Below are 16998 nucleotides of genomic sequence, written 5' to 3'. Positions count from 1 at the left end.
CACTTGTCCTTTTTGCTATTCCTTACATAGGTAAAGTTATTTGCTTTTTTCTATGAATTTTCATAACTTTCCTCCAAACTCAAAAGGCACATCTTCTCTTTCCATCTCTTAAATCCTTCAGAAATCATTCAAGCCCTACATTATACATAAAGCCTTTTCTGTTGTCCTCAGTTGCTGGTGATCCCCATCCCAATAATCTTTTTTATTTTCTACCCACTTATGTATATGTTGTCTCTCCCAGTAGATTTTAAGCTCTTAAAAGTTGGAATTTTAATTTTTTCCCCTATATCTACCATAGTCCTTAGAATATAGTATGGGGCTTACCAAGTGTTTCTTGATTGAATGAGGAAATGAGGGAAATGATTTGTTCCTGAAGAAGTTTTCCTCTTGGAAATGGATCAATTCTTCAAACCATAGAAAGATAAGAAAACATTTGTTGAAATGTCTTGTAAGTAGAACAGGCTTTCCAAGGAAAAAATCTACTTTATATATTATCTCACTAATACTTGAGATTTCCTCATTAATGATTTATTACTTTGGCTCAGCATTATGCCTTCTAAGAGCTCTTTTTAAAAGTTTCTTCTTTCCCTGTGATGGTCATTCATTTCCCCACACCTCACTGAGAACTTGTGAGTTTTATCATACCAACCTTCTTTGGTCATTGCCTCATTCCAATGGGAAAGAATAGCAGGCTCCATTAGGTATAAAGGGAGGTGTTTCTGAAAGGCAAAAATATATTAAAAGGGAATGTGGGATATTGTTGTCATTTATGGGGACATTTTCTAATCTCAATGTTGATACTCAGCCCATTTCAGCTGAGTCTAGAATCTAGCCTAGAAACCAAACTAGGCTTTTCTAAGCATAATTCAATTCCAATAGAAAACTAGAACAATTAGTTACTACTTTTTCTGTAATTCTGTATATAAAATAAAACTGACATTTCTGGAGTTCACATCACCCTCTTTTGTCTCCCTTCCTCCCACCCCCCCCTTTTTTTTTTTTTTTTTACAAATTATAATAATAACATGAAAAGCCTAAGTAAGGTCTTTGTTAGGTAAGGTGAGTGTTAAAAATTCAAACCTAACCTGAGCTACTATTTCTTTGCAGTTTCCTGCTTTTTCAACTTTACCAGTCCATCTGGTATCGTCTTATCCCCGAATTATCCTGAAGAATATGGCAATCACCTGCACTGTGTCTGGCTCATCCTTGCCAAGCCTGAGAGCCGCATCCACCTGGCCTTCAATGATATCGATGTGGAACCTCAATTTGATTTTCTGGCCATCAAAGATGGAGCTACAGCTGAGTCTCCTGTTCTGGGCACCTTCTCAGGAAGTCAGATACCTTCTTCACTTACTAGCAGTGGCCATGTGGCTCGCCTCGAGTTCCAGACAGATCACTCAACAGGGAAGAGAGGCTTTAACATCACCTTCACCAGTGAGTCAATACATCCTTCCTTAGTTTTCTTCTGTGGGTGCGGACCACAGGGAAGGAGGTAGGAAATTCTCCTATTAATCCAATAGGAGAGATAAAGGAATAGAATAATGAAAATTACTCTCTGAAAAAAGAAGGAAGCAATATAATACCAAGTCTAGAGAGAACACAGGATGTGGTTAGCTCCAGAAAGTGCATGAGTTCTGGGATGATCAAGGCTTTTTTCCTCTTGTCACACTGTAATTTCTTGTCCTGCCAATGAAATATTCTTGCCCATATTATTTAGTATCCATTGCAGGAGTCTGCAATCATTTTTCCTGTTTACTAGCTCCTTACCTTCTGAAGAATGTGGCAGGTATTGGTTCATACCAATAAAGAAGGGAGAAAGAAATAAAGGACAGTTTATGTTAAAAAGAAAAAAAAAAAAAAGGATCCAGAATGTTTTAGTAGGCCATAAACTCAGTTTAATGCAGCATTATTACATAGCAGCCTGAAAAAGCCTGTTTGATTTTAAGATGCATTAATAGGAACATAGTGTCCAGAATGTGTGAGGTTATGGTCCCATTGTATTCTGCCCTGGTCAGACTCCATCTGGAATATTGTATTCTATTCTGGGCACCACATTTTAGGAGGGACATTAACATATTGGAATATACCCAGAGTAAGAAAGACAGGTGACTAGAGATCATTTTATATGAAAATGAACTGAAAGAAGCAGTATTCTTTAGTTTGAGCATGTTTGAAAGGTGGAAAAGGGATTAGATTATTTCTGGCGCTAGGGACAATGGATAGAAGATAGTTATTAGCAGAAAGTCTCCACTGCTTGAAGATGGCCCTGAGCTTCTGGACTTGCATATTCATGCTGTGTGATTGATTTGTATATCAGTTCTTTTGATAGCAACTGAATGGATAATGGTTGGAATTGTGTGTCTGTGAGTATGTGATATGTATATATGTATGTATTTCTGTCACATATTTCAAAACGCATGTACTCATGGAACTCATGGAACCTCAGACTTGGAAGTATTTACAATATGTCAAAAGCAAACTTCTAAATACAAGAATCCTTTCCATACCTTCTAGATGATATGCGATCATCGAATCTGTTTGAATACTTCCAATATACAAGAGCTCACTTTCCCTTGAAGCAGCCCTTTTCATTATTAGATACCTAATTTTTAGAAATTCTTTCTTGTAATAACAATGGCTACATATATTTATATAGTATTTTAAGGTTTATTTTTTGTGATAAATGTTATGAGAGAGAGAGAGAGAGAGAGAGAGAGAGAGAGAGAGAGAGAGAGAGAGATCACTAACAACTTCAGATAGCAAATTCTGGTGTCTCAGAAAGCTTCCTGTAGGACCTGGTACTTGAGCTTATGTTTGAATCATGTTGAAGATTTTAAGAGGTAGTAAAGGGAAGGAATGTATTCCAGGTAGGGGATGCAATTTATAGAAAGGCAAAGAGAATAATACTCACTCTCCCTGACTAGCCCATTACATGGGCCCAATGAAATTCCAAAGCCCCAACTGTTTGGTCTGAGTTGTATCTGTCAATGTGAAGCAATCACATTATTAGCAGCAGTTTGAGTGTAGATATTTCATTTAAAATTTCTTGTATCCTCTGTGTGTGTATGTGTGTGTGTGTGTGTGTGTGTGTGTAAGGAAAAAAAAACCAGATGAATAGAGTGATAGTTTTTAACATTGATAGTTCATAGCAAAAAACAGCTAGAAAACACTTGATGTACTTAGCCATTGTTCCTTTAAAGTCAGTTTTTCAAGGCATTTGTGCTGCTAGTTCATTCAAGGCTTGGCCAGTCATCAAAATTGCCAGCAGCAACAATTAGTTCTCTTATCTAATGGCTGATGACAAATTTTACTAAGTTTTTGCCTTAGGTTTTTTTACTTTCTGAGTCAGACTAAAACAGTTAAGACACAGCTGCAGGTCTTTATCCTTTTCTATTTATCTTAGAACTTTCCTTACCACAAAATTTCAAGAATATGAAAATAAAATTTAAAACAGAATAAAGAAAAATTAGATTTTTCCATGAACTGTTGGGTCATTCAGATACAAAACAAGTTTTTCATTGGAAACATGTTAAAGATCATGGGTATCTGCTTTTAGAAGACCACAGTTGTAAATGACAAAGAGAGGCAAGGGAATTATTTACAGTGTGTTGAAAGATCTTTATTTTAAGGAACCATTCTTACCTGCTTGGGGTGGCTGAAATAACTCCTGTCTTGGAGGAAGGGAAATGGAAAACAGATAATTTCAGGTGAGATTACATAGACTGCTTTTCTCTTGTTAACCACTTTGTCTAATCTTTTCTGGAGATATGTTACATTATTATGGCGAGTTTGAGAAGTGGGCAGTAGATTTGAACTTACAGTTTATTCAAATGATCTTGAATGGATAGATTCTAGGGGGAATAAAATCCTCTTTCTATAATCAAGTACCTCGTACCTGGGCTGGACCCAGTTTTAAGAGTGGGAGGTGGAAAGAAGGCTACTTTGTCTTCCCCTCCATTGCAGGCTTTGGGGAAAGCATTGGCGGAGGTCCGGGCTTGGTGACTATGATGTGGTGGCTTTATTTCTGGAGTCAGCCCAGGCTAACCAGCCTCCATCTTACACAGCATTCCGACACAACGAGTGTCCTGACCCTGGTGTTCCTGTGAATGGCAAACGATTTGGTGACAGCCTCCAGTTGGGCAGCTCCATCTCCTTTCTCTGTGATGAGGGCTTCCTGGGGACTCATGGTTCAGAGACAGTGACTTGCATCTTAAAAGAGGGCAGTGTGGTTTGGAACAATGCTGTGCTTCGATGTGAAGGTACCTGTGTTCTGCGAGGGGTATGGTTTTTGTTGTGGGGGGAAAGGAAGCTGGGAAGGGTGTGTGTCCCAGTTGTCACAGGAGAATTTTGGTTAATGAAGTTTAAATGACTCATGCACCTCTTTAAAGATCCCTCTGCCCTGCACCATGTTAAAAATTATTCAATATATATTGTGGCTGGTAATGGTGAATGCATAACTCCCTTAGAGACTTATGTTTGAGAACAGAAGACTATGCCCCAAGGAATAAGCTCTAAGGTCAGGTAACTCAATATAATAAAAATGGTTTTGGACATGAATTTAGCAGAGATAGCTTCTTTTCCATCTTTGCCACTTGATAACTATGACCTTGGACAAATCACTTTACTTTCTTAAATGTCAGTGCCCTCATCTATAAAAAGGGCTCTGACAAGATAGTAGATGTTTAAGTGCTCTCTAAGTTATAAAGTGCTATATAACTATAAAAGATAATATATTATTAGGATGATGATGAAATTTCAGACACTTGGTAAATCATGATAGGGGAAGTCTTTTTTTTTTTGGCTAGGATGCCTCCCCAGTGCTTCAGAACTCAAAGCACATTGAGGTAGATTTTCTCTTTCCAAGGCCTCTACATTAACTTTAGGTAGAATGATAATTCAAAGACCTGACACCATGCTGTTTTTCTCTTGTAATCTCGAGAGCCTGACAAACTGTAGTTTGAGTGTTTTCTCTAGATTGTTTATTCTGTCTGGATACCTACTATTTTCATTATCCATTTCACTAAAGATCATTAACCAAACACCCCATCTTTCTTTCAAGTCCCAGCTAAAATTCTACTTTTTACAAGAAACCTTTTCTAATTCCCCTTAATGCTAGTGCTTTCCCTCTAAGTTTATATCCACTTTATCCTATACATATTTTACCTGTACATAGTTGTTTGTATGTATGTTCTCTCCTCCTTTAGATTATAGGCTCCTTGAGAACTGGGACTCTTTTTTTTTTTTTTTTTTTTTTTTTTTTGCTTTTTCTTTACATACCCAGAAGAGTACCTAGCACATGATACTGTGAATATTTATATGAACAAAATAGGCTCCTAGTTGGTAAATGACATACAGAGATAGTATCAAAGCCAGAACTAGAATTATATGTCTCTGGACTTCCAGTTTAAGGTATTTTCCATAGCCCCATGCGTGTGACAATTGGTATTTACCGAGCTCTTAGTAAAGAGATTTTATACCTGAAACAATACATAAGAAAGATATATATCCTAAAATGTATATGATAAAAGCATGGCTATAGGTTTGAGCCATGGAGTGCCCATGGACTGCAGCAAGGATATTGACCTCAGTGAAATTAAAGCAGGCCAAAATCTGAAGTTGAGAAAAAGGTATAAGACCTGGAGGGAGATGATTGTTGGGAATTAAGAATGAGGCTTCGAATACTAGGCAGAAGATTTACAACTTAATTATAGGCTATAGCAAGTTCTTGGCAGTTTGATCATTTTGTTGTTATTTAGTTGTTTGAGTCATGTCTGTTCCTTATCTCATTTGGAGTTTACGTGGCAAAGATACTGGAAAAGCCATTTCCTTTTCTAGCTCATTTTACAGATGAGGAAACTGAGTTACACAAGGTAAAGTGACTTGCCCAGGATTACACAGATAGGAAATATCTGAGATTGGATTAGAACTCAGGAGGTGGAGTCTTCCTGATTCTAAGTTTGGCAAAATGACTTAAAGGTCACTTAGGCCAATCCCTCTATTTATAGATGAAGAAACTGAGTCCCAAAGAGGATAGTGATTTGTCTCGGGTCACATTTCTATTAAGTACCATTTGAGCAGAATAAATTCATCGGTACTGTGTTGCTTCTTTTATAGATCATAAGATAAAATGGCAATGTAGCTAGATAGCTAGTTCATGTTTCTATACAGGAAGCTTCCTTTCCAAAATTCCACTTTTAACCAATGAATGATAGTGTTATTCTCTCTAATCACTTAGACTAGAAATTTTAAGAATCATTTTTAATCATCCATTCTCATCCCTTTATCTAGATAATTACCAAACCTTATTGATTTTCCCCTGTAATAATATCTTTCTTACCCACCCTTTTCCATTCCTGCTTTTACCCATCAACCAATGTGTGGAGTACCAACCCAATCTCCTGGTCTCTAGCCTCTTTCCTCCTTTGGTTCATCCTGTGCAGGTTCTCAGCTTAGTCTTCCCAAATTAGTGCTTTCATCGTGCTGCTCCTCTGTTCAAGAAGCTTTAAAAGATCTGTTTTTGTCATGTTAATGACAAGTCCAAACTTCTCTGCTTATCATAAATACTATGTTATAAAGACTATGAGAAACACTGAGGATACAAAGTCACAAATGAAATAGTCTCTAACTCTAAGGAACTCACATTCTATGGTTACATGAACAAAATACAAAATATTTACAATGCAATTTTGGGAAAGGGCATTATTAGCAACAGAGATCATCAGAAAAGACAGATTTTATGAAGTGAAGATGAATTGGGGAATAGAGGAGAGCATTCTAGATCGGGGGTAGGGGATAATTTATACTAACATATGGAGATGGGAGATAGCATGTCACATATGGGAAATACCAAATAAACCAGTTTAAGTGGAATAGCAGGTAAAGGGGAATACTGTCCACTGAGGCTGGAAAGGTAGCATGGAGCCAAGGTGTAAAGGACTTTAAATGCCAAGTAACAGAATTTATGTTTTATATGACCTAGGGGCAAAAGGGACCCACTGAAGCTTTTTGAGCAGAGCAGAGCAGAACAGTTTACCAGCTGTATTGAGAATTAATCAGAGAGGAGAGATTCTAGCAGCAGAGTGATAAGTGACAAAATAAATGAAGGCTACTTAAACTTTGGTCTTCTTATTTTCATTTTATCTTCCTTTTAGCCTCTATAAGTCCCAGATAATATGATTGGGCAAAATCAATGAAGTTCTTTTCCTGGAAGGAATTAATAGTTCCTTTTTTACTTTAATTTTCTTTTTTTCAAAAAAATAAAGAAAAGAAAAGCATTACTGTCAATTATACAAAATTTTATAGGATGGAGGAATTTGGAAGCATCTCATCATCTAAAAGCAGCTACTATATCATCAATTTGAGATCTGTATTGACTTTTTTCCTGCCTCTCCTCAACAGCACCCTGTGGTGGTCACTTGACATCTCCCAGTGGCACTATCCTTTCTCCTGGTTGGCCTGGCTTCTACAAGGATGCACTGAATTGTGTGTGGGTGATTGAAGCTCAGCCAGGATACCCCATCAAAATCACTTTTGACAGGTGCTTATGAACACAACTTGACATGGGAAGGACAAGAAGGGACTTTTGGGGGAAGAGGAGAGAGAAAATGAGATTTTTCTGTGACTTCAGAAAAGTGTCTTCCTAATTCTGAAAAGGAGAATTTTGAGTCCCAGATACACAGCTAATGTTGGTCCCAAACTTCGCAGTGATCACAGATCTGGGCCTTAGACCTTCTTGAATGCAACAGAACAACTTATAACAAAGACCATCCAAACTAGCTTTTCCAAATGTATTCCTCTTTCCAGAAACCTAAATTCACAAAGAAATCACAGAATTTCAAAATTGGAATATACTTCTGAGTCTATCTTATTCCCTTCAATTCTTGAACAAGAATCCTCTTTCTAACTTAGGATTTTTGTCATTCTCAAAGGATGAAAACTTCATTATTTAGGTAAGATTATTTTTTATTTCCTGGCAGATTTAAAACAGAAGTCAACTATGATACTTTGGAGGTCCGAGATGGACGTACATATTCATCACCCTTGATAGGGGTCTACCACGGGACTCAAGTTCCCCAGTTCCTCATCAGCACTAGCAACTACCTCTATCTCCTCTTCTCTACCGACAAGAGCCATTCGGACATTGGCTTCCAGATCCGATATGAGAGTGAGTGTGGCAAGGGAGGGGAAGTGGATGATCTAAAGGCCCTCCCCTTGTTGGTGAGGGAAAGGATTCCTTATTTCTCTGAAAGCTAAGGATAAAATATCTCAGTACCAATTTTCCATGATTCTATTATGCTTATATACGTGTTTTACTCACTCACAAAATCATAGATAGATGTTACCTTAGAGATTGACTGTACCCAACCTTTCACTGTAGGGGTCAGCTCAGAGAGGAAAGTGATCTATTTAGGTCACAGTGAATTAATAATAGATCCAGGATTAGAACAAAATTATAGTTAGTATTACCAATACATTAGCCTCCCATTCTATCATTTTATGTTTTATATTTAAAGGATATACCCGAACCAACTACTGTTTGCTTAGTACTGCAGATATGCCAGCATGTTTCTTACTCTTTTTGTTGGGAGGAGCAATTGCTTGTTCTTACCTTGCCCACAGATAGCAAGTAATTCTTCTCTCTGAGAATAGAACAAAAAGAAATTGCTTTGAAGAGTTCAGAAAATAGTTATGTGTTATGGCTGGTGTCTGAGAGGACTGCAGTGAGTTGAGAGCTCAGGAGGAGATAAGTATCCAGGTGGAATTGTGCATAGTATTAACTCATTTCTTTGAGATATTTCTCTTTTTAGCAAAGAGAATAGCTAGAGTATGAGAAACAAACAAATTATATTAGCACTTCTGGGACCTGGAATTAACTTGGACATTTAGGGAAATTGTATAATATGAATAGTGCTAGTCTTTGATCAAAATAACCAGACTGACAAGCAGAGAGAAGGTAGGTACATAGGCTGGCTAAGTTCAGGGGGCTTTGCAATGTACCAGTAGAATCTTAATTACTTCCTTACTGTATAACAGTTCTACTTTTTGATGCTCCCTCTTCAGAAATAATTCAAAAAAAGTTTCGGCATTTGTACTTCTTGAGTGCTGAATGTGAATTTTTTGACCAGGTTGCCTGGGAAACAATGGGATGACAAGAGAGTTTTCTGTAATTTGTATATGTTTGAGAACTTTCTTAACCCAAGGATATATTACTATTGGATCATGGGTACGTTGATAAGTAGAAACCCTTGAAAGGATAGTTTTTATTTGTATCACTTCTCTCTCCATCCCCTTTCTCCACTTCCCCCAAATAATTAACAAACTAAATTATCTAAGCCTAGGTCATAACATTAGATTATTCTGACTGTTTGTAACATACCGTTTTCAGATGTGAGTCCCTTGCTATATCTGTGAGTCTTTTCTTTTATCTGTGGATTCTCTGTTCCAGCTGTAACAATACAGTCAGACCACTGTTTAGACCCCGGGATCCCTGTGAATGGTCATCGTCATGGAAATGACTTCTATGTTGGTGCTTTGGTGACCTTTAGTTGTGACTCTGGTTATACTCTAAGCGATGCTGAGGCACTGGAGTGTGAGCCCAACTTTCAGTGGAGCCGAGCCCTCCCTAGCTGTGAAGGTAAGTTGGAAAATTGGGAGATTGGATCTTGTTTTTTTCCCATCTACATTTATGTAGGAGCAGAGAAGTATGGGGAGGACCAGGTATAATCCTAGGTTCTAACTGGTATAGTTACTTTGGACTTTCTGAAAACATATAAGTCATACTTTCATCCTCTCATGGCCCCCTTTCTCCTGTTCCTACAGCTCTTTGTGGTGGCTTCATCCAAGGCTCCAGTGGCACTATCCTCTCACCAGGCTTTCCTGATTTCTATCCTAACAACTTGAACTGTACTTGGGTGATAGAAACATCACATGGCAAAGGTGAGCCTCAAAATCTTCTGGAGATTTCCTAGCAAAATGTCTTGCTAAAGTGGGGCATATCAGATTACGTAATAGATGTAATTTTTTAGAGGCACCTCTGCTACAAGTCATAGCCCTTTTCCCAGTCTTCATAGTCTCCTCTGGGTCATATAGGGTAGCATTACTGGGAGATGGCAGGTATCTGGTATGGGGAGTAAGTGAGCAGCATCAGATCTGGGCTAAAACAGAGCATATACAGCATTGGGTGAGCCTTGAGCTTGGTACCACCTTCATGTAAGTCAACTTTTCCCAGTTGGTATATAGGAACTCATATTGATTTACTAATTCACTGGATGCCAGTTTCTGACTATGAATCTGGAATGGATTGGCACAATCTTTCACAGGTTCCTTGTCTTCCTAGAGATATCCCTGGTACTGTTTGATGGTCTCAATCTTCAAACAGTTTTCAAATCTACCAAAATTCCTTCACATAATCCTCCCTCTATTATATTGTATCCTTAATTATGTAGGTGTTCCAAAAATTCTTTAAGATTTAATAGCTTTTGCTATCTTGGGGAGGAAAAGAGAGGGAAGAAAGGAAGAAAAATTCGGAGCAAAAGATTTTGCAAAGGTGAATGTTGAAAACTATCTTTTCATGTATTTGGAAAAAATAAAATATTATTATCATTATTATTTTTGCTGAGGAAATTATGGTTAAGTGACTTTGCCCAGTATCACACATCTAGGAAGTGTTAAGTGTCTGAGACTAGATTTGAACTCAGGTCCTCCTGACTTCAGGACAGGTCCTCTATCTACTGTGCCATCTAGCTGCTCCCAAATAAAATATTATTTTAAAAAATATTTAGTAGCTTTAAACTATAGTCAGACTTGTAAGATAACCTCTGCATTCAGAGAGGTTCAACAAGTAGATTATTCCCCAAAAAGTAGGCATAATGTTGGAAGTATAGGGTTTAGAGTCAGGAAGACATAGTTTCACATTATGCTTGAGACATTTGCTCCTTGTATTACCCTAAGTAAAACTTTTAACATTTTCTAAGACTTTTCATTTGTAAAATTGAGATAATACTATCTCATGAGGTTGTTGTAAGCATAAAATGACATATAATATGCTTTGAAAACTTTTTTTAAAAAAATCCTTTCTAAAACCAGCTATTGTTATTATTCTTATTGATTAGAAATGCCCTGGGATTAAGACCCATAAATATTTTCTATTCAAAGAAATTTACTCTTTAGTTTAAGTAGTTAATATGTCTAGGATACTAATGGTAAGTACCATGAGGGGAAAGCTTCTCCCTTTTCCCCTCACTCTTTATTTTGATACAGGGAGAGATATTGCTTTTTCTTACCATTGTGCAGTTGGGCAAACTGAAACCTGTGGTATTCAGAGGTCTTACATTTAATGAAATGCCTAAAGTAGGACTGACTCTCAGATCAACAATTTGACCTTCACAGAAAAAAAAGATGAAATGCCCTTTTAGGAATTATCTATAAAATTGTTTACCCTTATTAAGACAATACATCTTTTGAAATGTGGTTGCAAATGGAACATTTGCTATTTTCTCAACAAATTCCCCATCTGCACCCCAAGTCGACAAGTGTTGGACTTGGAGTCAAGAACATCTGAGTTCAGATTCTCACACTAAATAAGTATGTGATCCTGGACAAGACATTTAACCTCTTTTGGTTTCATTTTCCTTATCTGTAAAATGGGGAATAATAATAGCTCCTCCTCACAAAGTTTTGATTATGATCAAATTGTATTTTTGGAAGGAACTTTGCAAATTTGAAAGGGCTATGTTATGTTAGATGTTCATTCAAATTAGACTATCAATCATAGATTTTTTTAATCAACTTTTTTAAAACCACTTTATTTATTCCTGATGACACCAAAACCATTCCAAACATCTTCATTGATGTCTGTTCCTTCTTTTCCTAATAAAGCTAAGAGACAGTACTGTTAAGCTCTTTGCCAACACTGGAACATTTTGCTACCTCCATTCTTCACTAACTTTTTCACCTTTCAATCTATGTAGTCTTTTTATACATCTATATTCTCATTCCCATTATCTGCCAATGTCCAAGTTGCTTTATTAAATTTCTTATTAATTCTGGAAAGTGATTCATCCTTGGGAAATTTGTTTTTCATGTGAGCTACCCATCAGATAGCCTGTCTACCTAATTTTTCAATCTCATACTGTTTCATATACTGTCACGACATAAGTTTTTACAGATTTATACCACTTCCAAACACTTTGAATTTTGACTCTTAGACCACAAACTTTTATCTTTCCACATTTCCATTTTTATAGCCTACTCTCAAATAAAGTTATCTTTCATCCTTATTGTAACATTGTTTTTTTTGGCTCATGCCCAAGTTTGATCTTATGTTTTTTCACCAATCATTACTCTTTTAAATCTAGAACATTTTTAATCCTTATGTCCTGGTATCCCCTAAAATCTGATTCCTCTACTTGGGCTCCTAAGTTTTCTAGAGAAAGTCATAAAATGCAATTGATTTTTCTCACCACAAATTTATAGCATATAATTTCTTCCATGGTTTTTGCTAAATGACAATTGTTTTTGTTCTTGTAATTGATTTGGGACCTCCTTTCTTACCAGGTCGTTGTAAACAATTTCTGTTATGTCCTCAACCACATTCCTATTCCCTACTTTTATAGTCAATGACATAGTCATCTCTATTACCTAGAATTTTAAATGCCATCTGATTGAGTTCTCCAGTTCTACTTCTCCACTTTTCAAAACTTCTTGTTCTCATTCTGGAGATGAGTTTTTCACCTTGAACCTTTGTCCATTCTAGCCCAGTTCTGTTATTTATGAGTTTGTCCTGGGCCCTTGGAAGGAGATTCACACAGGCTAATTTTCTCTTCCTAAGCTGTATTCTTGGCTTTTTAAAATTAGATACACTCTGACTATTTTAGCTTTTTAACTTTCTTTTGTGTGGCGCCTTTTCCTATTGGAATATAAATTTCTTGAGGGCAGACTCTCATTTTTAGTTTGTATTTGTATATATAGTGCTTAGCACAATACCAGGAACCTAGTGAATATGTCTTGCCTTGCTTTGTCCTCTCTTTCCTTTGATCACAGAAGATATATTTTTACTACATTTTAAAGTTAATACTTTCACCTAGGACTTTGGTCTTATTTCCTCTTGCTTCTTCAAGAATCTTGTTATAGTATTCATTTCTTGTATCATAATCACATTTCTTCACTTGACTCTTATATGCTCTTAAAAAACATGATTAGATGGGGGCAGAGAGGTGGTGCAGTGAATAGAGCACGAGTCCTCAAATCAGGATGACCCGAGTTCAAATGTGATCTCAGACACTTAACACTTAGCACTTCCTAGCTGTGTGACCCTTATAAATCACAACCTCAGCAAAGAAAAACAAAACAAAATAAAACATAGTTAGATCTCCCAAGATTTTTCCTTTGAATTTTCTCTGCCATGTTAACTACTCCACTTTACTGTTATACTTTTTGAAATTGGCTACAGTTAATATTCCTACTTCTCTCTGTGTTTTCTTCTAGTCAGGCTTCTATTCCTACCATGCTACTGAAATTGTTCTCCTACTGTTCTTCTAGTCCCCTAACCCTCCACTTTCCTTCATTTCTCTTTTTTTAACCCTTCTGCAATGGTTAATTCTCATTCCTCTCTTAATTATACAAACTTTCATTTGTAGTTACTTTGCTACATTTCATTTAGTGTTTAGCTTTATTAAGTCCTCAAGAACCTGAATTATCTTAGCTAAGGCATCTGCCACAGCGAGAATAAAGCAAAATGTTCACCTCTTAAAATTTAAAAGATGCTGTCCAGACTTCCTTTGGATGGAGATAATTAGAGAATGGTGTGCTAGGAGACTGTAAGATGTGTCAGTGACACTTGTTTAAAACTCTTCACACTTTGATTCCATCTAATCATTCTACACCGGAAATATGGAATTGTTCTTCCCATCCCTAATCTAGGTTCTAGCCATGTTACATAGTATTTTCCTATGCTATAGTCTTTTTCCCACTTCGGGCATTGTACAGGCTAAGCTCCATGAATCTTTCCATATGTTTTCTTTGGAATCTTTAGATATTATCAAAAATCAGCTTAATTTCAGCCTCAGAAATGAGGCCTTTCTTTATCTTTCAGTTATTAGTGTTCTCTCCATCAGCACTAAATTGCTCTGTATTTTTGTTTATGAAGGAAGAGGTAGTCAAATAGACGTTGAACTAACCAGTTGACAACAGTCTCCTTTATAGTCCTTTTTGCATTTTAACTAAATGATCTGGGCTTTTATTAAAAGATCATTCTAAATATGCCATAAATTTACCATGTCCTTTTGCTGTGTTTTGATCAGATTTCTGGCCATATTTCATGTCCTTCCCTTTCCCACCCATGCCTCCCAAACTTAGTGCATAAAAGGGAATGAACATAGCAAAGTATTACATTTATGCTTTTATAAGAAATTGCTTCTTGACATTTGGAAGCAATTAACCCACTAGACTACATGGAAGGAGCAGCACTAACCACTTCATTAGAATTTATATGCAGCTTTTGAATGGATAATTTCATCATTTCAAAAAGGTCTCATGGTTATATTCATGTATATGAAGGATAGGACCCAGAAAAATGTACATAATAATTGATTAGATATTGAGATAGTTTAGGAAACAAAAGTTCTCCGGCAACGAGTTTAATGGATGGTTTATTATCCTAAAGAAAGTCTAATTCAACTAAAAATTAAAGCTTAAAGCCCTTGGATTTTTAAGGTGTGTTCATTTACATCTCTGTCTGTGCAGAATATGTCTTTCCTGAATACATTGTGAATCTATGAATATATATATATATATATATATATATATATATATATATATATATATATATATGAATGTATGAAGGTGTGAATATAGGGGCCTGAAACTATAGTAGGAGGCAGTAGACACAGCAGGTAATTTTTCATTGGATTTTCCAGATTTGCATAATGGGGATACATGAGTATACATAGAAATTATTTGCAAATCAGAATAATCTTCAAAGTCTTTGGAAGATGTGGATCTCTCTCCCCTTAGAGTGAAGTTGAGGTTCACAACTGGTTTTGGACTGATTCGGTAACTGTTTTTTGTCTTTCCTTCCTGACCTCCCTCAACCCTGTCTCCCTGGTTCCTTCTTACAGGTGTTTACTTCACTTTCCATACTTTTCACTTGGAGAGTGGCCATGATTATCTACTTATTACTGAGAATGGCAGCTTCACACAGCCACTGAAGCAGCTGACTGGTTCCCGGCTTCCTGCCCCAATAAGTGCTGGACTCTATGGCAACTTTACCGCCCAGATTCGCTTTGTTTCTGACTTCTCCATGTCATATGAAGGATTCAACATCACTTTCTCAGGTAAAAAGTTTGTAGATCCATTCCTCCTCCTAATAGGTTTCCAAATTAATTTGAAAAATCTCAATAGTGAACTTTTTATTGCTATGTGATTGAGGCCTTTGGTTTAGATACAAAGAAGAACTTCCTAATATATTTATCACGCAGGAATGTGATTGTAGAATATCATTTGGATTATTTAAGAATTATCTGTATTTTTTTACTCAGTATTTAGCAATTGGACTTGTTTTGAAGACTTTCTCTATGCCCTAGAAAACAGGAATTCCATATTCTTCTCTAGTCATCTGATATAACATTTTACAAACCCTTGATAACAATAAATATGAGAAAATGAATCTATTGGGTTTTTTAAAAGTCTTTTTCTTTTAGCTTCCTCATCCTTGCCTGAGTAGTGGTAATAAAATATATCTCTGTAATTACATTTCTCCAGTCTTGCATATCAGGGCTGTTGGACTAGAGCTTTAGAAATTACATTCTTTAACTTTGTTGAATCTCCACTTCCCTCCTATCATGCAGAGAAGTTTTCTTGTTGGCTGTAAGATGTTCTGGATCTGTCCTTGACCTTCCTGGTAAAGTGAGAGAGAGACATGACAATTATTGTCTTCCCTGTGTATTGGAGAAATTTCTGCTTCATGGCGCCCAGACTTGTAGCCTTCTTGACCATGAACCAGCAACCTTATGGGAAGCATGCTCTCTCCTTGACTTGGATCATATACTGACTACTCACTTGGCACCAATATTGTAGATAGTTTGGTCACCCTTTGATTTTGAAGCCAATGTGCAGTTTGAGGGTTTTTTTTTTTTTTATTATTTTTAACTATTGCTTCACATTCTAAACCCCTTACTTTAGTGAATTATCCTAACTCAGAATCTAGAGATGTTTCCTAAGATTGGGAGCTGTTATTAGTGACTGCCAACCTTAGTTATAAACAGAAGGTACTAATCACTTGCTATCATATGAAAGAAATTAGGAAGCCATATATCCCTCACTAGCCAATAATTTTATATATACCTACTACTATTCCTGAGATTTTCCATTAGAACTTCTTTTGGGGGGTTAAATATTGCCCTCTCTACTTTCTTTTAAAATATGACCTACCCCCATTCCTCATCTTCTTTCAGACAAACTCTTTCTGTCAAGAAGCGAATTGGATTATGAGAACACAGAAAGAACAAATTAGAGCATGGTTCCTACCATAAGATAAAAAGATGGGTCAGGTTGTAGTGATGAAATTGTTGAATAAATACTTCAATAATCTCAAAATACAAGAAATTTACAGGGGAGAATCCACATAACAGATAACCTCAAAATATATTCTTATATTTTTCCTGAATCTAATTTTCTTCTCCCTTTTCTATTCTTTCTTTTTCTTCTTCTCCTCCTCTTATCTATGTCTCTGTCTCTCTCTCTGTCTCTCTCTGTCTCTCTTTGTCTCTTTCTTTCTTTCTGTTTTTTTTTCTTTCTCTTTCTGTCTGTCTCTCTCTGTAACTTTCTCCTTTTTGTCTATGTCTGTCTCTTCCTATTTTCATTCTCTGAATATTTGCGTATGTCTTCCTCTATATCTCTATAACCTGTCTTCTTATCTTCATCTGTATATTTGTCTTTCATATGTTGGTATGTACCCATATGTGTTCTTTATTTTTTTCTACTTGTTCCTCTCTGACCATC

The 16998-nt window shown here is 36.4% G+C and overlaps 1 protein-coding gene across 1 annotated transcript in view; it reads left to right on the top strand.

Moving 5' to 3' along the window:
• Positions 1 to 16998, top strand: part of CSMD2 (CUB and Sushi multiple domains 2) — a 994819-nt gene that overhangs the window by 709587 nt on the left and 268234 nt on the right. Inside the window, exons 14-20 of the mRNA XM_031962095.1 lie at positions 1108 to 1434; positions 4065 to 4259; positions 7399 to 7537; positions 7977 to 8164; positions 9446 to 9634; positions 9820 to 9936; positions 15117 to 15332. Coding sequence (XP_031817955.1) covers positions 1108 to 1434; positions 4065 to 4259; positions 7399 to 7537; positions 7977 to 8164; positions 9446 to 9634; positions 9820 to 9936; positions 15117 to 15332 — 1371 coding nt within the window. The remainder of the gene's footprint in view (positions 1 to 1107; positions 1435 to 4064; positions 4260 to 7398; positions 7538 to 7976; positions 8165 to 9445; positions 9635 to 9819; positions 9937 to 15116; positions 15333 to 16998) is intronic.

Source organism: Sarcophilus harrisii, chromosome 3 (assembly GCF_902635505.1).
Source record: "Sarcophilus harrisii chromosome 3, mSarHar1.11, whole genome shotgun sequence".
NCBI classification, from domain to species: Eukaryota; Metazoa; Chordata; class Mammalia; order Dasyuromorphia; family Dasyuridae; genus Sarcophilus; species Sarcophilus harrisii.
This window is presented reverse-complemented; position numbering and strand designations above follow the sequence as displayed.